At 43.4% G+C, this 24,914-nt stretch overlaps 1 protein-coding gene across 1 annotated transcript in view; it reads left to right on the plus strand.

The window, feature by feature from the left end:
• Nucleotides 1-24,914, plus strand: part of SPTBN5 (spectrin beta, non-erythrocytic 5) — a 132,000-nt gene that overhangs the window by 91,217 nt on the left and 15,869 nt on the right. Inside the window, exons 39-53 of the mRNA XM_026651316.2 lie at nt 198-360; nt 2,307-2,495; nt 3,819-3,896; nt 5,302-5,474; nt 6,583-6,673; nt 7,630-7,776; nt 9,204-9,341; nt 10,866-11,122; nt 11,268-11,454; nt 14,542-14,754; nt 17,903-18,099; nt 18,758-18,962; nt 19,758-19,952; nt 20,712-20,867; nt 23,230-23,447. Of these exons, the coding sequence (XP_026507101.1) occupies nt 198-360; nt 2,307-2,495; nt 3,819-3,896; nt 5,302-5,474; nt 6,583-6,673; nt 7,630-7,776; nt 9,204-9,341; nt 10,866-11,122; nt 11,268-11,454; nt 14,542-14,754; nt 17,903-18,099; nt 18,758-18,962; nt 19,758-19,952; nt 20,712-20,867; nt 23,230-23,447 (2,607 nt within the window). The remainder of the gene's footprint in view (nt 1-197; nt 361-2,306; nt 2,496-3,818; nt 3,897-5,301; nt 5,475-6,582; nt 6,674-7,629; nt 7,777-9,203; nt 9,342-10,865; nt 11,123-11,267; nt 11,455-14,541; nt 14,755-17,902; nt 18,100-18,757; nt 18,963-19,757; nt 19,953-20,711; nt 20,868-23,229; nt 23,448-24,914) is intronic.

Below are 24,914 nucleotides of genomic sequence, written 5' to 3' on the forward strand. Positions count from 1 at the left end.
TTTTGTAAACAAGTAGTTTTTAAATGAGGTGAAACTTGGGAGTACACAAGATAAATCAGACTCCTGAAAGGGGTACAGCAGTCTGGAAAGGTTGAGAGCTGCTGTTGTAGAGAATGGTGCAGGAGCAGGGGCTGTGCAGGGAAAGGAAGTAGACTGACCGTGTATTGGCTAATGCATAATTGTCCATCATGTGGCAGGAGGGAAAAGTTGGCAGCTTCTTACCAGTTGCAGAAGTTTAACTTGGAGCTAAAGGAGCTGCTAGATTGGATTCAAAAAATCAGAGGCTTAATGGAGGCAGGGGGTCTTCCCAAAAGCCCAGCTGAGGCAGACAGCATGATTGAGGAGCATCATGAGAGAAAGGCAAGTAATGATCATGGCTTATAATTGTATCCCCTGGAGAACCTTTCCAGGGTACTGTGATTGGAATTACTCACTGCAGGACATCCCTAGGGAACGTGTTCCCTGTATCAGATCATCCTTTCTCTTAAAATAAACAACTAAAAGATGCCAAAATATCATCTTTGGAGACTGAAGGCATCTCTGTATCCCCTGAACAGATACTGCATGGGGCTGTATGCCCATTCGTGTTTCTCTAAACAATCCCATTGGTGTGCATTAACCCTCCACTGGAGAGTCCACCTCTAGATATAAAAAGGTGCTTCAGTCTGCAGGCCCATTCAGTCCTTGACCACTCTGCTGAGACTGCTAAACAAGGGTAGGGTGACAGACAGCAAGTGTGAAAAATCAGAATGGGGGGGGGGAATTAATAGGCACCTCTGTAAGAAAAAGCCCCAAATATCTGGACTGTCCCTATAAAATTGGGACATATGATCACCCTAAACAAGGGTGTCAGCGCCAATTTTTTATACGTTATGTTCTGTGATGTAGACAGATGTCCACTGGGAAGTGGACTGAGATCACCAGCTTATTTCACAGAGGACACCGAATGGCCAGCAGGTGATAATTTAGAGTCGCTGCTAGCCCATTTTGTTACCCAGTGATGGCAAGATGAAATACTCCTTATCCCAGTGTAAATTCCTTGTAAATTCCTACTCCCCCTTCTGCTTACTTAACTTTTTTGCAGATTTCCTACTAGGAGTGGAATCGCTAATTAACTTTGCAAAACAATGATCTATAAATATCATACAGTTACTACCTCTTCCCCATCCCAGCTGTTCCATCACTGTTTATCATGCTATTCCCCCTACCTTGTCAGATTTCCTTTGCAGTTTTGTTACCTTTATGAACAGGCATATTCCCAGAATCATTAACGAAAGTTATGAATAAAAGTCCACACACTCTGTGGGTCCCAGCACTAAGAAAATACAATCCTAATTAATCTTCCAGATCAGGATTTAATAACAAACTCCAGATATTCTCCCTTCTTCTGACACAAGTTTTATGTGCTGCCAGTTTTCTCTCATGTCAGAAACTATCCAACAATGTTAATAATTTTACAATGCAGTAAAGAGAGGCCTCACCCAAAACAGATTGATTGTACATTCCAAATTTCCAGCCATAAAATGCACTGTAATTATTAATTTACACAAAGTTAAAAGCTGTGCCCTCAAGGCCTAATAGTGAAGGAAACGTTGGATCTAAGAATCAGCAGTGTTAATTTCAGGTGATTAATATTCCATCAGCTGTCTGTGATGTTTTACATGTCCATCTTACTAAAAAGTGAGTGCACAATGGTATTTTTCTGAACAATTCTTTTATTTTCAAATAGTTTATATTGTAACTTCCACATTAAATGTATACGTCTCATAATAAATTACATTTTCACCTTAAGGATTCATTATACAGACACATTGCTACCTTTTTCTCACTTTAGAAGAGAAGTTTAAACATGTTTCACTTTAACACGAAGAAAGAAGGTTAAACTGTGTCTGTAATGCAATAATCTGCTGCCAATTTATTTGGCAGGAGACAGGAGAAGAGAAATTCCAAGTACAGTTTGCCATCTAGGGGCCACCCTTTGTGAGAGAAAAGGATGACATTATGCAAATTAAAAATCCACGTCCATTTAATTCTAAACATTTCCCATTCTGTTCCCAAACGAATCACAATCTTGACTTGCAGGGGACCAATGTCTCTTGGAGAAATAAGGGCATTTGTTTTCCATATTTATGTGCTTAGACTTTCCTTTGCTGTTTCAGTGACATAGCACAAAGATGAATGATTTTCCATACAAATATTAGTATTGGAAGGTTAAAATACAGTCCATTTCCTTCCCTTAAAGACCTATATCCTGAATAGCTGACTTTCCATAAACCTTTGACATCAATCTTTCTAATGAACTTTAGGCGGAGATTGAAGCCCGAATGGAAAGATTCCACTCACTTGGCAGCTTTGGTCAGAAACTTGCCAACTCTGGTCATTATGCAACCCCTGAGATCCACCAATCTCTCTCCAGATTGCAGCAAGCCTTGTCTGAACTGATCCAGGCATGGCAGGAGCAATATGTAAAACTGTTTCAGGCCCAGGACTTACAGGTAAGTGATCAACAGAAAAATGCAGCATCAATGAACCTTCCTCAGTGCATAGAGGGATTTCGAAAAGAATGGGCAGACTTCGTTTGGAGTTAGCCACAGGTGGTGAGGACATATGTGCTCAGACTCCTCTAATAACGTGTCATTTATATATTATACACACAAAAATATAAGAACGTTATTGAGGTTGCAAAGTCAAGCACTCGAAAGTTAGGAATGCCAGAATTAAGGTTGCCTGTACAATCTTAATTTGATCCCCTTGTGCATATAAGAATGGCCAGGTTGGGTCAGCCCAAAGGTCCATCTAGCCCAGTATCCTGTCTTCCATCAGTGGCCAATGCCAGGTGCTTCAGAGGGAATGAACAGAACAGGTAATCATCAAGTGATCCATATGCATTATGATACAGTGTTTAATTACTTGATACCTTTTTCTCCACAGTGCACAGAATGGCTGGTGCTCAAAGAATGAGCAGCTATTCAATATTTAGCTTTCTCCTCATTGTTCAATATGTGGCTCTAGGCCTTATTTACTGCACACCATTCAAACCCTGCTCTGAAGAGAGAATGATTAATTTCCTCATGGGATTTTCTATGGTGCTCATCAGTATACTGTCCGAGTGCTTCCACTCTTCTATATGGCTCAGAAACATGGACGACTTATGTCAAACATACCAAAAGAATAAACAGCTTTCATATCAGATGCTTGCATAAAATTCTTCAAATAATAGGGCAAGACAGGGAGACAAATGTGGAAGTGTTAAATCGTGCTGGTCATTCGTGGGAATGTTGATTAGTAAGAAAAGACTTAGGTGGCTTGGACATGTCAAGCAAATGCTGGATTACAGGATCCCAAAGAGTGTTCTGTACTCTGAAGCTCATGAGAATAGAATTTGTTCTACTTACTTAGGACCAGATTCTAATTTCTTTTCTCAAACTGAGTAATACCTTACTCCACTGGGACGGCTCATAGAGTACGGTACTATTCATTGTGAATAAAGGTATTAGATTCTGATCTGCAGCATTAGCACATATGCCACAAATATTTTTGTTGCATATGAGAAAATCCAGTATCCTGAGTCTGAGTAGTTGTATATACCAGCAAGAGAGTTCTGTTAATAATAGCTAAATACTTACACGGTATACTTACTTACACTGTTTACGTACACTTTTCATGTTCAAAGTGCTTGGTCTATTTTAGCTAATTAATCCTCACGATAGTCCTATAAAGCAGGTAAGTATTTACCAGCCCCATTTTTACCGCTGAGCATTATCCCTGTTTTACAGGCTAGAGACTGAACTCACGGTTACTTTTTCTCCCTTAAACAGAAATTCTTTGGCTATGTGGAGCAGAACGAGAGCTGGCTCAGCAGCAAAGAGGCCTTCTTGGCCAATGAGGATCTAGGGGTAGGTGAGCTGGATAATGACAACATTTCCATTGGAGCAGGGAGACATCAGTGAGAAGATGGGGAAGGTGTGAAATACTCTGACATCCTGTGAGCCTTTTTGAAATCCCCACGTAGCGCTTCCACATGAGGAGATCCGCACTGCATCTTGCTGTTTATGCAGAATCCTGTTTCTTTTTTTTGTTTTGTACCCAGAAGGCTCAGGCTTTCAACATCAGATATAGTGAAATATTCTATCCACCCCTGTTAGAGGTGGAAGCTGGAATTACATCTGTGACCTGTCACATATGGCCCAGGAAAACATATCCATCAGTGTTAATAACATGGAATATGTCTGGTGTTGGTGCCTGGTGTCTGTCTCTCCAGGAGTGGATGTACACATGTACAGTACCATCTATTGAAATATATGGCTTCCTATGAATCCCTGCTATATTTCCCATTCATCTTCAGCTCATGAATGCACAGAAAATATCCTATTGAGTCCCATCTGCCTTTCAGTTATGTTGCTGTATTTACTGATGATGGCCACGCCTCCAAAGATTCATATAAATGTCTGGATATTTGGATACTTCTCTGGTGCATTGTGATTTGAAAACAGGGCTAGAATTTTCATGAAGATAACTTTCCTCAAGAGATTTCCAATGCTTTCTAGTGTCATCCAGGATGGAAGTAATGGGAGAAACATGCCTGAGTAGTTATAGTATTTTGACACCTCTGATTCTGGATAGGAAGTCCAGAGAAATGCAAAAGAGAGAGAGAGAGTGAGATCTGAGTCATGAAGTTTAGATCACAAAATTCAGGGGACTTCAGTGTGCATGCTTCTGACAAAACTGGACTTGAGTTATCCAGTTTAAATCTGGATCTGAGCATTCTCAAAGTTCATGGGTTGGATCTGGTGCTTTGGTTTAACTCTCTCTCTCTCTCTCTCTCTCTGACATATTTGTTCATTAACCCTGATCCCAGCTTGTCATCCCATATTTATGTGCTTCCAGCAGATATTTCTTGCAAGATTAGATTATGACTAAATGTGGCTCAAATCCACTAAAATGTTAGTCTTCTGTCCTGTGGCTTCCTACGAGGGTAGGAGAAGGCTCAGTATCTCCAAACCTCAGTCAGCTCTCTATATCGATCAATGTTGAGTGCTCTGTCCTTACACTCCAGCATATGGAGCTAAGCTTCCAGCAGATTGCTTAGCACTGAAGCAGACAGATCCTGAACTGCTGCCCGCACATGGTGGGTAGAAAATCCTTGAAGGCCAGGGGACTGTGGTCTCAAATTCAAAGGCCAATACATTTCCAGGACGATTTGTGAGGGAAGAGTAATGACGGTTTAATTCCTGAGTCCTGAATGTGGTGAATGGTATGACTCCCTTCTAACGATGGATATTATCACTGAATCCCATCCAGGATTCTGTGTCCAGTGTGGAGAGCCTGCAGCGGAAACACATGCAGTTTGAAAAGGCTCTGGAAGCCCAGATGGAGAAGATTAATGTAATGGCCTCCTTTGCACAGCAACTGAGGCAGAGCAAGCATTACGACTTGGAGAACATCACGAACAAGTGTCAGGCTATTCTAAGGAGGTAAAGCCGACCCCTTTCCCTGTCACTGTTACCCAGCCTTGTCCAAATGAGACCCTTCCTGCTCTACTGCTTTTTGTCTAGATATTTTAGAGGAACCATAAGACATTGGTCTGTACTTAGTCCACACCGCACTTTGTGCTGAGGCCCTGCCACATTTTGCAAGCAAAGGAAGCTTGAGGCAGGTCAGTATTTCCATGGGGGACTTTCAAGGAACACCTCGGTGCTGCAGGAAGAGGTGTTGGTGATTCAGAAAGAGACACATCTCTCTGTGTCTGTACTGAATCAGTGTCCCTGCCTGGTATTAGGGATGCATTTTTCACAACTGTAAAGGGGTTGACCCAATGTCCTGACCAAATTCCCAATGGGGGTATTTGTGTTCTGTCTAAATTTCACCCTTTAATTTTAGTTGCATAAGGTGTTCTTCACAGCTTGTCCTAAAACGTTGCATGTTGTTTTAGTGCACTGTTAAACAGCTGTTCACACTAGGCGTGACTGAAATGATCTGTGTATAGTTTGTAAAGTACTTTGAGATCCTTTGGGATGAAATGGGACATATAAATATATTATAGTGACCATGTTATCTCATGTATGAATTTACTTGAATACAGTACTCAGGGCCTCGATTACTTGTCACACTTCATACTGTTTCCTCTGTATTTTGTAATAATGGGAGAGGCTGCATTTCAGAATGGTGTAGCTTTAATATGATAAACTTCCACGGCTGAACCGTATTTCAGGAACAAGAGACGTTGTAGGTGATGTGCATATAGGCACAATGTCAAGATTAGCTTGCTGATCATGTGGCAGCCTGTACAGCCATCCGCCGAAGGCATTGGTAGTGTTAGCTGGTGACAGATATAGTGTGTGCCTGTGCTGATCATGTAGTTAATGGTGGTTAACTACAGAACCCCTGATATTCCAGTCCTGGGCATCAACTCTGCCATGCTGAATTATATGATAGTTGGGTTATATGGATAGGTATCCACTAGAACATAAGGTCACATTGCAAACCTGAGTTTTAGAGGTGAAAGGCTAAAATGCTACCCACTTATGCCAACTAGTCTCTTCTGCTGTAGCTTTGTTCTCATGTGTCTCTTTTTAATCCCAGGAAAGATAAACTGCTGGAGAACGCCCTGGCTCGCAGGCATGTGCTGGAGGAATCCAGGCTATTGCAGAGGTTTCTGCGGAATTCCTTTGAGGTACAGTTATATCTTCCTCACGTTGTTGTGATTTCTTAAAACATTTGACAACTCAGTGGTGCTGCTTGGGCATGAATCCCTGAAGTTTTTTTACTAGGAAAGAACCAAGGAACTGAGGCTGGGATGACATCAGATGAGACGGGAAGATATAGGCGTAAAGAAAGAAGGCACCTTCTTCAACCCTCAAGCCACACCTGCCTCCCCACCTAAAATTCCGTCCACTTCTGAAGGCTTGTCTACACTGCACCACAGTGTGTGCAATGGAAGTGTGAACTGCAGAGTACATCAGAGTGTTGCGCACTAACTGCCCCATGTGAACACTGCTGGCATGGACTAATAGATACCTAGTTTGCATTAACATAGTCCTCTTTCAGACAAAGCTGTGTTGATGCAAATTAGGTACCTTTTAGTTCATGCCAACAGCATCCACACAGGGCAGTTAGCATGCAACACTTTGGTGCACTCTGCAGTTCATGCCCCCTTAGTCCACACTGCGGCTCAGTGTAGATATAGCCTGAGATATCTTTTGGACACTGTGGTACAGAAGGAAAAGTAGACGTTAAAGGGGGTGCATTCCACATTTGAGAGGTAGTGGAAAGGGGCTGAACAATCCTTTCCTTGTGAGACACAGTGGACTTGTGGTTAGAACTATGGAAACAGCCCCTTCCCCCACACACATGCACACAGGGTGGGAAAAGGGGATAATGCCATTGTGTTTAGTGTCATGTGAGGTAGACGGAATGGTAGTGGCTGGAGATATAGAGATGACCTCCTCCTCTTGAAAGACAGGAGGAGATTGCGGAGGCATAGAAAGGAGAATTCAGCCATTTTTGCTTCTCTCCATTAATTAGCCCCACTGTATTAGAAGTATAAGAGGGAATCCTAGAAAATGAGATCTGAGTAGCTTCTGAAATTCTTGTCATCTTCTGTGTCCTCCCTCCACCCCCCACCCCAAGGTCGCAGCCTGGATAAATGAGAAGAACAGTATTGCTTTGGATGAGAGCTGGAAGGACCCGAGCAACCTGAAGACCAAGCTGCAGAAACACCAGACTTTCCACGCAGAGATCATGGCCAACAGAAATCGCATAGACAGCATCAAGGCTGTAAGAGACGCAGGGCTGATGTGGGGAGCGGGGGCTGGTGGGAAAGGTTCAGCCAAACAGAATGTCTGAATCACAAGGATATTAAATAAGTAGGGGCACCTGTGTGATCCAGGACAAAGTAACTTAAGTTCTACATGGCCTTGTCTCACTTTACTATCTGCAAAATGGGTGCAATACTTTTACCAACCTCTAAAGGGAGTTTTGAAGTTTAGTTTATTAATACCACTCAAGAACCTAGAGCACGTCAGATGGAGGGTGTTAAGAGGAACAAAGAGTTTTAAGGGGAATTCTCACTAAAATTTTGCCTTGGCAGAAACCTGCCAGTGGGGGAAGCATGAGGGAAACATGACAAGCTTTGGCCAGGTATCGAGTATCAGGTGTAGATGGACAGTCTGGAGATGCTTATGTGTATATTTATTTAACCTAAACTCAATACAGTAATTGTTGTTGTTATTGCACCAATCGTGTACAAGGTGCTTTACAATAGACACTTCAGAGTTAAGAGTGAAGCTTCAACCCACACTCATCTCTTTGTGCCTGGGTATTGCAGTACCCACTGTTTGTAGAATACTGCAGTGTGCAGCTATAGCCTTTTCTGACCTGCCTGGATCTTGTGCCTTTAAAGAGTCATTTGAAAGGATCTTTTTTTATGGTTCCTTCATGTAACAAAGATGGTCTTTGAATGATTCTGTAGAGGAAAATCTGCAACTGGAAACCTGTTATGGGTTCTTTCCTCTCCCACTTCTCCCCTTTGTATAACTAAAAGGTGCCTCAGTCTAACTTTAGAAGGATATAATACAAACTTGCTCATGGGCTGAGAACATACCGCAAAGTTGCCAGCCTGCTGGATGGTTTTTTCCCAGCTAATCTATAAGCATCTGAAACTGGGGAGTTATAATAGAAATACTGACAGACTCAGACTATATCATACAGTGCACAAGGTGATCCTGATTTTAGCACCCAGAGGTGTTAAATAGAGAGAGATGGGTTGATGGGCACCTACTAATGCCATGCTGGCAAACCAGATTCAGTACCAGCCTTTAGGCAGTACAAATACTGCATACTCTCACCTCAGATTGATCCTCTGCCAGGAGACTGTAGTGTGTTTTTGTAAGTCAGTACCTGACTCCCAGACATCCTGCTGCAATAGGTCTCTGGCATTTCAAATAGTGCTAGAGGCCTGAAGTCTGGCAAGCTCAACTACCATCCCAATTCCAGCAACAGTTTTGACTTAGAGTGTTTTCTTCTATCCCCACCAAACCTCACGTGTTCTGCTAAGGGATTAATAAAGATTGTAGAAGCAGGTTCTTACCCCCAAGCAGTGGCTTATGGGTGTTGATAACCAAGCACACATCTCAGATAGATAGATGGTGGATTATGGTGCAGTGGGCTAATAGAGAGGGTGGTGTCTGCTGTCTTTGCTGCAGGAGGGAGAGAAGATGCTCCAAGAGGGACATTATGCTCCTGAGGCCATTCAGTCCAGACTGCAAGAAATGGAAGAGCTCTGGGATGAGCTGCTGGAAAACTGCCATGAAAAAAGGACCAAGCTACAGGATGCCTACAAGGTAAAGCTGGGGACAGGTCCCGCGGCCATTTCCTGTGACAGAGCAAGGCAGAAGTGCTAAGTTTCATCAATGTGCCATTGCCTCACATGCTCTGTCACACCAAGCCACTGGAGCCAAGGAGTTAATCATCAGTGGCACATAACAAATACTACAAAGCACAGGCCAGATGCACTGAAGCTTTTGCAAAGAGGTGGGAACCCCACAGAGAGAAGTCTGTTGCTGCTGCTGCTATGTTCTCATGTGGTGTCTGCTGGTGGAAGATTTAGTTTAGAGCCAGATCTCCAGAGGAGGATGCAGAGGCGATATGCGCTGAATTATCACATCCACCAGCTGCCTTGGGCATGTCAGAGAATCATAGAATTGTAGAACTGGAAGGGACCTCGAGAGGACATCTAGTCCAGTCCCCTACACTCATGGCAGGACTAAGCATTATCTCTAGACCATCCCTGACAGGTGTTTGTCTAACCTGCTCTTAAAAATCTCCAATGAATGGAGATTCCACAACCTCCCTAGGCAATTTATTCTAGTGCTTAACCACCCTGACAGGAATTTAAGCCCACTGCAATTTAAGCCCACTGCTTCTTGTCCTATCCTCAGAGGTTAAGAAGAACAATTCTTCTCCCTCCTCCTTGTAACAACCTGTTATGTACTTGAAAACTGTTATCATGTCCCTTCTCAGTCTTCTCTTTTCCAGACTAAACAAACCCAATTTTTTCAATCTTCCCTCATATATCATGTTTTCTAGACCTTTAATCATTTTTTTGCTCTTCTCTGGACTTTCTCCAATTTGTCCACATCTTTCCTGAAATGTGGAGCCCAGAACTGGACACACTACTCCAGTTGAGACTGGAGTAGTGAGGAAGAATTACTTCTTGTGTCTTGCTTACAACACTCCTGCTAATACATCCCAGAATGATGTTTGCTTTTTTTCCCCCCAACAGTGTTACACTATTGACTTGTACACCTTTACCTCGATATAACGCTGTCCTCGGGAGCCAAAAAATCTTATCGCATTATAGGTGAAACCGCGTTATATTGAACTTGCTTTGATCCACCGGAGTGCGCAGCCCCGCCCCCGGAGCACTGCTTTACTGCGTTATATCCGAATTCGTGTTATATTGCATCGCGTTATATCGAGGTAGAGGTGTATTTAGCTTGTGATCCACTATGACCCCCAGATCCCTTTCCTCCATACTCCTTCCTAGGCAGTCATTTCCCATTTTGTGTGTGTGCAACTCATTGTTCCTTTCTAAGTGGAGTACTTTGCATTTGTCCTTATTGAATTTCGTCCTATTTACTTCAGACCATTTCTCCAGTTTGTCCAGATCATAGAGTTTTTTATATTCTGTGAGTTTCTTCAATGGACTCTGTTCTCTACATTTGCACACCGCATCAGAAGTGAGGAGATAGTTCATTGAGCCCTGAAAAGGTTTTTGAAAGTGACACACATGCTCCTTGACAGAGGAGGTTGGGATTTTTTTAACCCTAAATGCCTGCTGACATTTGCTTCCTGCCTGCCCCCAGGCCCTGCGTTTCCAGCGGAGTGTGGAGGATATGGAGAAATGGCTGGAAGATGTGGAAAGCGAGCTGAAGGCTCCAGACAGTAGCAGTGACCTGGTGGTTTTGAATAGTCTCCTGAAGAAACAAGGGGCATTGGAGGAAGATGTTGCTAGCCACAGCGATCGGCTACAAGTGCTTGTGGACACAGCCTGTGAATTCCAGCAAGAGAAGCATTTTCTTGCAGATGAGATACAGGAGAGGGTTGATCAGGTGGTGCACAGGTATGCAAGTGTCTGCCCGTTTTCTCACTTCTCTGTCCCCTTCTACCTTTCTCCTTTATATTTATTTTCTCACTTCCAAGGCACCTGCTTCTATTACCTTACGATCTCTCTGTTGTGTGAATTTGGTTCCATTTTAAATCTGCAGGTACAAGCACCTAAGTGATCCACTGCAGGAGCGGCGTGGGAGTTTGGAAGCGAGCAGGCTACAGTACCAGTTCTTCCGGGATGTTGACGATGAGTTGGCCTGGGTTCATGAGAAGCTCCCCCTGGCTTCCTCCAAGGACTATGGCCAATCTCTGACAACAGTCCAAAGCTTACAGGAAAAGCACCAGGTAAAGCAGCATGGGAACCATCCCCACTGTTTGAAGTCAAGCAGGAGAACGTGGGATGGTGCCTATGTGCCTACAGAGGAACACTTCTCCTCTGCTCTGGTTACAGCAAAACCGTCACTGCCAGGGATGACTTTTATCCTTGTCTCACAAGGGTGCTCTTTAATGAGCAATTCCATGCCTTTGGAATGTTCAAGACTGCACCCAGGGCATGTATTTTCACACCAATACTCTGGGTAGTGTACCCTGCACTCCCCTTTGGGCACCCTATCCCTTTGTGCAAATTATTGAGCTCCGACCCTGGTTGTTGCAATACTAAATAGATTTTACAAGCGGCTGTGCATGCTGGCAAGGCTTCTCCAAGCAACAGATGTCCCAAGAAAAAATGTTAAAACTCAGCAAATACATCCAGGCATATTAGCCTTCCAGATGCCTGCAGGGTGAAGGAGTGTCAGGAACCTTCTCCTCCTGCACTTTTTGAAAAAATAAGGGAATTAACAGAACATTATTACCTTTATCCCACCATCATTTTAGCAACAACTTTCAAGTTAGTTACTACGATTTTTGCAAGGTTCAGATCTGTCATCAGAGACAAGGAGAACCTGGAACGTTGTCATCTCCCATACCAATGAAACAGCAGCTGTGTCGCGCATGTTTTTCAACTAGAGTAATCTGCTCCTTTGCAATAAATGAGATAGGAGAGAAGAATTTCAAGGTAGGGAGATTGCAGCAGCTACTGGTTTTGCTGGGTAACGAGGGGCACTTCATTTCAGTACCATCCCCGGTCTCCTGTTGGTTATACTTCTTCTGGCCCCTAGCCCCATTACAAATTGCAGATCTACTAAGAGCTATCATCCCCTGGGAATATATTTTTAAAACACCTGACATTTGGTGCAATATGATGCAATTCAAGAGAAAAAAGATCTGCTCTTCAGTATTTTTTTAAAGCTGTGGGGTAAAAGTCATGTCTAGTCCAGGTGGTTTATTAGAAAGGTGTGGACTCCCGTGAAGGGTGGGAAAATCATCCCAAATATCCCTTGAATTAAATGGAAAATTTATAACAAAGGGCTGTCAAGCATTCTCCAGCATATTGCTGTGGAGGCCACAGGTATATTGTGAATAATTTATGTTTGATGTAGATTTTACTTTGACCAGTGAGTGGTTAGAACAAATGAAATAGGAGAATTTATAGTGTTTTAAGAACATGCCATTGGTGCGGAAGGCTCATTTCACCAGGATGGAAAGTGGGGACGAGTGTATGCTTGCATTTAAACTCCTCTGTTTAAAAACATTCTGAATGTTGACATTGTAGGGAGGTAAGTTAGGTCCCTGAAAGGACTGAATGATTGGGGTTGGATTTGCCAGGGGAAGGAGCTTGGGCTGGGAGGGGGGGGGACTGTGGTGATGACACCTTAAGCTGCAAAATTCTCCTTGTTATTTATCGCTGTTTCGAAATATTTCAATAGAATTTTAGTCTGGGGGAAAATAGTGTGTATTACAGTTGCAAAATAACAGGCCTGCTCTTCCCTGACATTTTGCCAGTTCTTCCAATGGACGTGAGATTGGCCCTCAAAGCTTTTAATTCAGATTTCCGGTTCTGAACCTTTTAGTTACTACAGGCTACTAGACATTTTTACGTTGGCTGTGTAGGGGATCTCATGTTAAAGATCAGGAACCAGTCTCCACTCTACTGTGAGATTAGTTTCCCCCTCTAAAGAACACTACTGTTTTATTTCTAGTCCTGTTGGGCCAAGTTTTCAAAATTCAGTCCCACCTTTGCTAGCACAGAAAGGAGCGTGGATGAAATTTGTGAGTAAATATCTAATACCTGCCTCTGCAAATGTGTATTTACCTGCATATTATAGCAATCGTGTTCACACAAATATTCAGTTTGTGTGCATAAATGTAAGGTTTATACACACCACTGTTTCCATTTCCTCTGGGTACAAATGAAGGAGCTTTGAAAACATGTCCTTAAATATTAAATAGTGAAGTTCTTCACATTGCTGACTTATTATTAATACACGGTACAAACTGTTTGACACTGGATTCTGTTCTGCTAGTGTCAGATATGGTATCACTTTTCAGCAACATAGTGGCTGCCTCTGAGATTAATAAGGGGAAATTAAAGATAAGATTAGGGGCCCCCATCATTCACAGACAAGTGATCTGCCAGCTGAGCTAAAAGTATGGCTCATTGCTACAGAGGGAATCTCTTCTACATAATGTAACACTGCAGTACAACTCTCATTCTGGCTCAATTCCATAGTAATTACAAATTAAGCAGAACTATTTCATCAGGCTGGGAAATACTTTGAGCGTAGGGTGCTGTCCTTTTGTTACCTACAGAATGCCTGGCCCCCTTGACAGACAAGTATGAAGACCGAGTCCCTGCCCAAAGAGAATAAAGTCTAAGTTACACCAGTAAGACAAGGAAGAGCACCATTGGGTGGGAATGTGTGTGCATAGGAATGAACTGAATTGGTTTGGCAAACGCCAGATGTTTTCAAACACTGGGCTGAAAGAGGTTGTTGGGGAGCTGGTTTGAGTAGTTCATGTCTCCTGTCATTATTTCCTTGTCTTGGTCATCACTGTGTGTTCCTATTGTGCTTTGAAATGCCATTTTGGTAAAGCTGTGTTTCCTGGAATTACGTTGAAGAGCTAGAAACATTTATTTAGCTGTTGAACAGATGGAAAATTGGGGCTGTTTCCTAGAAGTTCATTAATTAACTCATGAAGTATGGCATAACCATGGATTCAAGTGGGTGTTTCAGGTGGTTGCTCCTGATAGCAAGTATTTGTGGTTAGGACATTTTACCTCAAAACCCTAGGGAAGTTTAGATCAGGAGCTGAACTTTGCAGCTACCCTCTCTTTCTGTAACTGGCCAAACGAAACTCTTAGTCCAAATACTCCTCAGTTTCCAATAAGTTCTGGTCTGGATCTAAACTTTGCAGCCCTGGCCCATCTTTAAATGTGAAAAAGACATTGAGTTGTAATTATTAAATTGATTGAGTGGGCTGCTAAGTGCAGTATATAGGAAGAAAGGCCTCCATCGCTTACATTTGGGGTCTCTCATTTGTGCTTTCCAGAACTTGGAGAATGAGATTAGCAGCCGTGATGCTCTAACAAAAGTGGTGGTCAGCACTGGGCAGAAGCTGGTGAGGGGTGGGCATTCTGCCTCCCAGGAGATCATGAAACATTTGAAGAAGCTGGAGACTTCTGTAGAAATCTTGAAGGCTGAGGCTCAAGAGAGAAGAAGGAGACTCATGCAATCATATGAGGCCCATCAATTCCTCAGTGAGGTAAGAAAAACTCATTGTATGTGCAAAAGGGGGTCAATTTTTGAATTTGCCAGGGTGCCAGTTAGATTTTAAAGCTGAAATCTAACAAATAAGGTTTGTCAATGTATAATAGAATCCAATGGGATAACCCCTTTTTATTGAGTCCAGGGAGCATTAGCTTACTAGTTTAATGCTGGGTTCTTTCCAGGTCAGCTTTTAACTTGAACAATATTTCTCAAATCAGGACACTTGCTTATTCTTAACCAACCAACAATTTATTAATTCACCCAGAACCACATAAATATATAATCAACAGTTCACCACTCAAATGTACACACACTAGTTGTGTATATGACACACACAATACAATCCTGAAAGCAATGATCACATACTAGAGCTGAGGCTCTACAGTTATATTAAAGAACAATGCAAATTACCAACATTTCTTATTACCAACAATTCTCAATTCGTTATTACCTAACACATTTGTCACACTTCCAAGGTTCCACTTGTCTTTAAGGCACTTCGAAGAGTGTGGTTACTTCTCTTAGACTAGACTGCTCCAAAAAGGACACGTTTTGAATATTAAAAGCAATTGCTTAAAGTTATTGTTTTTAATCTCTCTTAGGCCAATTTGCTTGGACTTATAAAGGTGTTAGAATCTAAAATATGGTTATTTGAGGTCTCACTAGAGAGTGTAGACTCAGCAAGATAACCTATAGCTATTTCTATTGAAGAACAGAAGAGGAAATACAATCTTTGAGACGAAATCTCCCCACTTCTTCTTATCCTCTTAACCAGTGCTTAATTTATAATGAAAGAGGTGCCGAGGATCAAGCATTTTTTTTACTTTCATAACTGATGTGCCAAGCCCAGAGGTGTCAGGGCTATGAATTGCCAAGCCTAGAGGTGCCAACACTCAGCCCTGGCACAAATTAAGCACTGCTCTCAACCCTGTAACGGGGGAGAGTCCTTCCACATGGCTGGTATGGGCGTCGGTCACACTTGGGATTCTGCAGCTTGCTGTGTTGGGTTCCATCTACTCCCTGAACACATGGCGGCCTCAATTTATACACTCTAGCATCAGGGCTCATTGGAGGGGGCCACACTCTGATTCCTATGGGACAGGTGATAAGTGGGTCCTCAGATTTCAGCTCTTAGTTTCTCTGCTGCTTCCATTGGTCACCAGAATAGGGCACTGGTGTATAACAAATTTCCTTAATCCTTTTCTTGTCGGAGGCTTTTTAAGTGTGATTCATTTCAAGGATTACCTACACTTGACCAGAGCTCGGCAAGTACTACACTTGATCTTAACTCATAGAGCCTTAAGATCAAGTGTAGTACTTGCCAAGCTCTGGTCAAGTGTAGGTAGTCTCTTGGTCTATCCAAGGCTGTGATCAAGTGTATTGATGTTTTTGGTCTTTTGGCCTCGCGATGAATTTCAAGGATTGTATTTTATTATTTGCCCTACTAACAATCTGGATCCCCCTTTAAGCAATCTCTTAATATCCCAAAGTTATACCCTAGTTAATGTCTTTCAACATTTCTCCTTCCTTGTGCCAGACAATTCCTATTACTTCTAGAGTGCAACAGTTATTTACAATGAAAACCAACAATCCTTATGACCTTCTAAATTTGGAGGCCATACTCTGTGCATTCTCTGATTATACTAAGCATTTCACATTATTTAGGACTTACAATAGAACAAGAGGCCTTTCCCACATATAGAAGGCTATAGATCTAACTCAGAAGGCAAACAAATGTGCAGATTCTAATTTGGGGTGAAAGACAGATTATTCACAGTATATTTGATTTACAAGGAAACAATGTATAGTTTGGTGAAAACATATGGCTTGGATTTCTTGTGGTAACAGTTTGCCCAATTTAACCTTCACTCTTACAGCCACATTTCTAGTTTCTTTAACTGGCAGCTTCCCCACCCATTTCTTGTCTTGATCCACTCAACATGGAAAGCAGAGTGTTTGACAACTTGGAATATTTTAGCTAGGTTGGGGGAGAGAAAGAAATGTACACCTATGCAAATAATGAGAGATTCTTGCCTAGGTGATTAACCATATCCTCATTTAGCCATTTAAGTATCTATAGTCGGGGAGGGGAATGCCTGACCTTGGCTGATGTGTGAGTCTTTAGACAGAGCGTCTCACATGATGTGAACCATTTTCTTATTGTCTTCATAGGTGGATCCTATTGTGGGATAAACAGAGGTGGATAGTGTTTCTAATTTTTAAGGCCTTGATGGAATCATTACTTATTAATCATTCAAGGTATATCAGTCCCATATATCCATTACATCATGAGGCTCTCGTGCTGTCCTCATTTGTTTAAAGGATCATATGTGGAACTGTACCTTTAAGAGGCTCTGACAAGAGCCAGTTGCAACTGGTTGTTATGCTATGCAGAAGGCCAACCATGCTAAACAATGCCATTCAGGTAGAATTCAAACACTGATGAAGCAGGCCTTTGTCAGCCTTCTTGGCTCTGAGTGATTGCTGAACACCACCATGGATCAGATGTCCACAGTGCTAACTGGTGGTGAGAGTTCTTAGAGTGGATTAAACCAGAATCCCAAACCATTCTTGTGACTTTTCATATTTGGCAAGTACTTATACAGATAGGAGGGAGATAAAAAACTGCTTCCCCAGTTACCACAATGGGGGCCAACTACATGACTCTAAGGCTTGGTCTACACTTACCCCCCAAGTCGAAGTAAGGTACGCAAATTCAGCTACGTGAATAACGTAGCTGAATTCGACATACCTTACTTCGAACTTACCGCGGTTCAGACGCGGTCCACACGCGGCAGGCAGGCTCCCCGTCGACTCCGCGGTACTCCTCTCGTTGAGCTGGAGTACCGCAGTCGACGGGGATCACTTCCTGGTTCGATTTATCACGTCCAGACCAGACGCGATAAATCGAACCAGGAAGTTCGATTTCCAGCCGCCGAACTAGCGGCTAAGTATAGACCAGCCCTAAGTTTTGGGTTTAGTCTCACAATTTTCAGAATGAAAGCTACTATATTGCATTGCAAGGTCACATCTAGGTTGCTGTCCACTATCACCTTTAGGTCTCTTAGAGCATTACTGCTTTCCAGGTTTCTTTCTCATGCATGAATATCTGTGTCTCACGTTTATCCCGGCATTTCCAACAGCTTTTGGAAGTGGAGTCCTGGATGGCAGAGAGGGGGTTCATCCTTGAGACATCTGACTGTGGGAAGAATGAAGAAACCACCCAGGTGTTGCTTCGCAAACTGGAGGCTACCAAGCTGGACGTGGAAGGGTTCAAGCCCCGAATTGAGAAGCTTCAGGAGACTGGCACCAATCTAGTAAACAGCGATAACCCAGAGAGGTAGGAAAATGGAACCGGATTGCTGTTCCACTTCTAACAGAAACCTGCTAGAGAGGTACAAACTGAAAAGAGGAGTAGCCCGCATTAACCATTCACTGACTCTGTCAGAAACACTGTTGTCAGGAGACATTTTAAAGCCCTTCCTTCCCACTGCAACAAAAACATACCTTTCATTTTCATGATTTCCTGTTATTCAGTGAATACAACGGAACCACATAACAAGCAACAAAAGGTTATAGATTTTACCCTAGTTTCTCTGGCTCCTGCCTACTCCCAGCAGTTCTCATCCAGACCTCATTTGTTTAAAGGATCTGAGCTAACCATGTCTGGGAATTAAGCAAATCAGTATTCTTCATAATTCATTACCTTTCTCTTTCCAATATGTTTTTCTGTCGCGGGGGAGGGAGGGAGGAGATGGAAAAAGGATCATTCTCTGAAATAAGATATTTTAATTTCCTGAACCTATTGGTTCTCACACTTCTAACATAATTCACCCTATTACTAGATTCTTCCTTTTTCTTGTCTTTGAGCTGCTGCAAGTTCAGCTTTGATAGCACTAGAGGGCAAAAGAGACATTTACAAACATAGTAGCAGAAATAGTTTTTACTGGCTAAGTACTCTACCCAATGACATGGCTGCTGATTGTTATTCTTTACAGTCCAGCCATGCTTCTGAAGCTCCAGGCTGTCCTAGCAAACTACAAGTCTCTTCTACAGAGAGCCAAGACCCAGAGGAGACGCCTGCAGGAACAATACCAATTGTACCAGTTTGAGAGAGAGATCCAGTTAGTGGATGCCTGGCTTTCCAGCAGACAGGCTGTGGCGGAATCAGATGACTATGGGCAGGATTTGGAAGATGTTGAGGTAAAAAACTTCCTGTCTGGTAGAACTGGGAAGGTATTAGCTTTATTGTATGTATAGCTGGTGGCACTGAAGCATAATATACAGACAAAAATTAAGCAAAATCAGATTGTCTCTTTTACACACATTGGGTCTAATTTTTGCCTGGTTAACCCATTTGCAGGGCTCTCTGAGGCAGTGTCGACCAGAGGAGAAAGTTGGGGCAAAAGAAAGCTGTCACATCCTCTTTTCCTTTGTGGCAGAGGGCTGTAGAAGACCAGCATAGCCCAAAAGGGAGCCCAGCACTGGCTAGAAAGGGGCTGGGAACTGGGGTTCTGGTTGTAAATGTGTAGCACTCTCAGCGGAAAAGCCTGAGATAAAGCATCCATACCACTAATTGCTTACCCCAGGGTTAATTTCCTTTGAAGTCTCAATGGTGCCAAGCTGGTGCAGAGAGGTGTAATTTATACTTGCTTCATTGCATGTATACTTTCAACAACTATTGCTTGTGGGAAGAGGCTGAATTGTTTGCATTTCCATTCCTGTTCTTGGCTTGTTGTTCTTGGTTGACATATCAGGCCATCAAGGAGGTAGGTCATCTTCTCTGTGTGACATAAGATGTTGATTCCTCACAGCAAGAGGTGCTTTGTTCTGGGGATGAGTGGAGGAAATATGACTTTTAAGTGATTTACACTCCAGGAAAGTTCTGTAGGACATGGCAGAGAAGTGATCAGTTCCCTTTGCCTCCTTCATGGTTGGTGGCATGGGTTTGTAGAAGTTCTTCATATTTGAATCTGCCTCCCCATCCTTCTTCTGCAGGTGCTGGAGAAAAAGTTTGAAGATTTTATAAAGGAGGTGAAACCTCTGGGACATACTAAGGTTTTCTCGATAAATGAATTAGCATCTCACCTGGAGAAAGAGTGTCACAGCCAGATAGGAGATATCCAGAGGAGGACCCATCAGGTCAATGACACATGGGAGAGACTATGCCAAGCCATCCAGACAAGGACAGAGGTATGATGCACACAACTAAATAAAATGCACTTTGAGCACTAAAGCTCCTGAATGTTCCTACTTCCCTTTCTGACTCGTCAGGCAGGTGCCACTGCTGTTCTCGGAATGCATTTGTTGTACTAGCAGAAAGGGTGTTGCCGACCGCTCTTTTTTTGTTCAAATATTGCCTGATAGCCTTTGCTGACCTGTGCATTATCCTTGACGAAAATGGATTAGTATTTACCGGTTATTACATATAAAACATCTTTCAGATGAGACTTAAAACTGAAAACTAATCACTTGTGGTCCTTAAAATCCTTTAACACTTTTTGTAAGAAGATAAGTTTCAGGTCCAATCTCCTGGCCAATTCCAATATATTCTGTCTCCCTAAGCTTCCTGCAGCTTCAGATCAATATGGTAACACAAAGAACAGGGCCCAGGATTTGACCCAATGTGTGTGTTTGGTGTGCGCACAAAGTAAAATATATGATGTCCTTAACTATTAATTTCCTTGTTAACACATGGGTTTAAATGATGTGGCAGTTAAGTACATTATTATATCTTAGCGGCTTTAGCTGTTTGTTTAAAAACAGGTTTTTGATCTTGGAATAAAGGTAAATGTGTATTACAGTATTTTGAACCATGTTCCTCTGAACAGCTCAGCAGCTCCAGTGTTACCATACTTTGCATCAGTCTGTCACTTTAGGCTCCTTAGCATCAGAGCAGAGTGGCACCTTGCATAGTGGATGATGCTGCTAGTGAACCATTTCTTTGTTCAGAATCTGAGAGCAGCCCAGCAAGTTCACCAGTATGACCACGATGTGGATGAGCTAAAGGGTTGGATGCAGGAGAAAGAGGCAGTGGTGGACATAGATGATTATGGATATGACCTGCCGGGTGTGCAGACCCTCCTCAGCCAGCATGAAGGAGTGGAGGTAAGTCGGACAGCCTTGAAACACAGGTTGAAAAACATAAATGAATAAAACCAAGAAACCCGCATCTGACTCAGTGGCATCTCAGGCTGCTCTGTTTACAGAGCTATGGAAAATGTGTCTGATCCATTACTGCAGTGTCTATGGTGCCTCATGCAAGAGGCCTTTCATCCTGCTTTTAACATCACGAAACAATATTAGTAAGAACATAAGAACAGCCAGACTGGGTCAGACCAAAGGTCCATCTGGCCCAGTAACCTGTCTTCCAACAGTGGCTAATGCCTGGTTCTGCAAAATCTGAAGTGTGGGGGGAGAGGGATAAAACATACAATCAAATAAACAGTATTAACGAGCATTATCAGCTGGAATATTTGTGAAGACAACCTAGTAGGAATGGGTCTTGAGGAGGGATTTGCAGGAGGAGAGCATAGTAGCCTTGCAAATTAGTTCAGGGAAGGTGTCCCATGCATAAGGCGCCGCATGGAGGAAAGCACGCAGTCTGTTGTAGGAAAAGTGAACAATTGATCGGGTGTTGCAACCTCTTTTTGCTACTTCAGTGAAGCCAATAAAAGGTTAGGTCCAAGAGCCCATCTTTAGAACAGAGGCAGGAGGAGAGGTCATCTACATGTGCAGGAATGATATAAGAACATAAGAACAGCCCTACTGGGTCAGACCAAAGGTCCATCTAGCCCAGTATCCTGTCTACTGACAGTGGCCAATGCCATGCCCCAGAGAGAATGAACAGAACAGGTAATCATCAAGTGATCCCTCCCCTGTTGCCCATTCCCAGCTTCTGGTAAACAGTGGTTAGGAACACCATCCCTGCCCATCCTGGCTAACAGCCATTGATGGACCTATCCTCTATGACAGTGGTTCCCAAACTTGTTCCGCCGCTTGTGCAGGGAAAGGCCCTGGCAGGCTGGGCAGGTTTGTTTACCTGCCACGTCCGCAGGTTCAGCCGATCGCGGCTCCCAGGAGCTGCAGTTCGCTGCTCCAGGCCAATGGGAGCTGCTGGAAGTGGCGCAGGCCGAGGGACGTACTGGCTGCCGATTCCAGCAGCTCCCATTGGCCTGGAGCAGTGAACCGCGGCCACTGGGAGCCGCGATCGGCCGAACCTGCGGACGTGGCAGATAAACAAACCAGCCCGGCCCACCAGGGGCTTTCCCTGCACAAGCGGCAGAACAAGTTTGGGAACCACTGCTCTATGAACTTATGTAGTTCTTTTTTGATCCCTGTTATAGCCTTGACCTTCACAACATCCTCTGGCAAGGAGTTCCACAGTACTACTTACTGTATTTTTCACTTCACTTAATAGGCTTTGAAACTAAATTCCAACCCAAGCTCAAATCAGTTCAAAGCCTTAGTTTGAAGTGGATGTGGAGTCTCTAGCACTGCAATACCAGTGGCTCCTGGGACTGCCAGCCCATTGGTAGAAAAGAGGCCATCGGAGCCTGATATTTTGCCGCCATTCAAAAGGCCCATGTTGAATTCTGGGATGTGACTTCTTGCTCCTTAGGCCAGCAGGAATTGCTAGTCCTGTGGAAGTAATACTTAGCCTCACGGAGCATGGCGAGCCTAGATTTTGCTGTACCTAAATTCCTTATTTTTCAACTTAAATGGTGTGTCAGGCTCTGGATTGGGAGCAGGCAATCCCTGTGGGCTGGCAGTAGGTGTTTATGATGTTTAGGCCAGATGAGGGAGAGGTGAAAAAAGGAGTTAGAGAGCAGGAGAATTGAGATGATCTCTAAGACTCCAGCTGGGGTGCTGCAGAGGCGGGGAAGGAATATTGGGTGTGTTCTGAACATGCCAGACTTCCTCTAGGTACTTTCTCAAAACAAAAATAAAAGATTAAATTTTGGAAAGCAGATGTTCTGCTGGGAATTGCTGCACCCTTACATTCCTGTCTTTTTCTCTCTCCTAATCCTCACCCGATTCCTTCCCACTTCCTTCAAAGCCAGCCCCAGTGTCACTGGTCTGCATTACAAGGTAGTACCTCCTCCCCCAGTTGATGCAGCTGACTCCTCCCTGACCTCCCCCCAAATACATCATTTATATTAGAAACACAGTTTTTGCTGGCCCAGGGAGTGAGACTCCCAAGGTATCTTCTACCTTACTGCAGTGTCCTTCATGACAGCTCTGAACAAGCTTGTTCAATGGTGAATGTAGATGAATCCCAGAAGGTAACTGGCAGCAGACAAAGTAATGAGGTAATTTCTCACTCTGTGGGATCAACTGGGTGGAAAGAGCCTAAAGGTCAAGAACAGTCTGAGATCTGCTTTCAGGATTATTTCCCTGCAGTGTCAATGCTGAAGCAGAACCTAATGCTCTCAATTTCATCTTGTGATCAATCACTTCTGTGTTCCAGAGAGACCTTGCAGCCATCGCGAAAGAGCTGGAGCGGATCCAAGGGGAGGCTCGGCGTCTCAGCCGGCTCTACCCACAGGCCAGGGAGAACATAATGGAGAGACTCACAGAGGTGGATGCATGCTGGGAGAAACTGAACAGGAAGTCTGTGGAGAGGAAGGAGTGGCTGAGCCAGGCAGAACAGGTCCAGGTCTACTTCAACGACTGCAGGGAGCTGATGTATGTGTTGGGCCCTTTGTCTGGCAATGGGGTCTTATTTTTGTTTTCCCCAATGCAGTCTTCTAAATTAGACACTTGGCATAGGCCATCCCTGCCCCCATCTCTCTGCAGCTTGCTTACAGCTCCCTTTAAATGATAACGCAAAGCATCTTCTCAGCTGCAGTGGCCAGAGTTGACCCCACTGTAGAGAAGAACAGATACTTTGGTTCAAACTAATAGGGTTGTTTCTGGAGCCTGTCAGATACTGGATGTGTCTAGCACATGGGACCATACCACTCTATTTCAGCCCACTGTTACAGACCCGCCAAATTTTGGACAACTTAGATAATACCTCTAGTGTCTTGGAAAATCAAGCAGTTTGGGTAGTTCAGTACTTTGGGGTTTGGTTTCCAAACATTGCTGATTCTACATGAGGGCATAGTCCTTTCCTCACATCTGAATACTCCAATCCCTGTGCAGCTGTACAGACACCATTGCTCCCATGTGTAAGCAGGGCCGGCTCTAGCGTTTTTGCTGCCCCAAGCAGCAAAAAAAAAAAAAAAAAAAAAACCGCCGGCGCCAGCGGCGGCAGCTCTACTGCTGCTCTACGGCAGGTCCTTCGCTCCGAGACGGAGTGACGGCCCCGCCACCGAACAGCCGGACGTGCCGCCACCCTCTTCATGGGCCTGCTTCCTACGCTGGTGCCTGGAGCTGGCCCTGTGTGTAAGAGTCAGCCCAACCATTTCACAGGCAATCCTAGCACAGCTATTTCAGGCATGTACAAAAGTTGAAGTATTTTGTGTGGGAGCAGGGAGAGATATAATATTGCTTGCATGTGCCTGTTGTTGTTTCCCTTCTGCATAAATAAAAGATCTATGTGGGTACCAGAATTTCTATTTTGCAGGAAATTCCATTATTTTGAAACTGGGTTTTGTTCCTAATCTGAACAAAACATTGAATTTTGAAATTTCCCATGAACTGACAACAATTCTGTTTTGGGTCAATGGCAACATTTCTTTCAGATTAAATCAAACCATTCCATTTTAATTTCAACTGTTTTTAATTTTTTATATCATAAAATAAATTTCAAAATCAAAACACTCCACAGTGATTTTTTTCCCCAACATCTACACGTTATAAATATATGGAGATATACCTATCTCATAGAACTAGAAGGGACCCTGAAAGGTCATCAAGTCCAGCCTCCTGCCTTCCCTAGCAGGACCAAGTACTGATTTTGCCCCAGATCCCTAAATGGCCCCTTCAAGGATTGAACTCACAACCCTGGGTTTAGCAGGCCAATGCTCAAACCACTGAGCTATCCCTCCCTCCCTATTCCTGTAGAATGTTTCTATTTCAGTGAAACGGCATTTTCCATGAAAAATGTTTCATCAGAAAATGTTTGACCAATTCTATTAAGTATTATGAGCATTTTCCCAGGAATACAAATGTGTTCTTGGTTTAGGAATATTGTCTGTCAGAGTGTGT

Source organism: Terrapene carolina, unplaced genomic scaffold, assembly GCF_002925995.2.
Source record: "Terrapene carolina triunguis isolate 2854851 unplaced genomic scaffold, T_m_triunguis-2.0 Scaffold96, whole genome shotgun sequence".
Lineage (NCBI taxonomy): Eukaryota > Metazoa > Chordata > Testudines > Emydidae > Terrapene > Terrapene triunguis.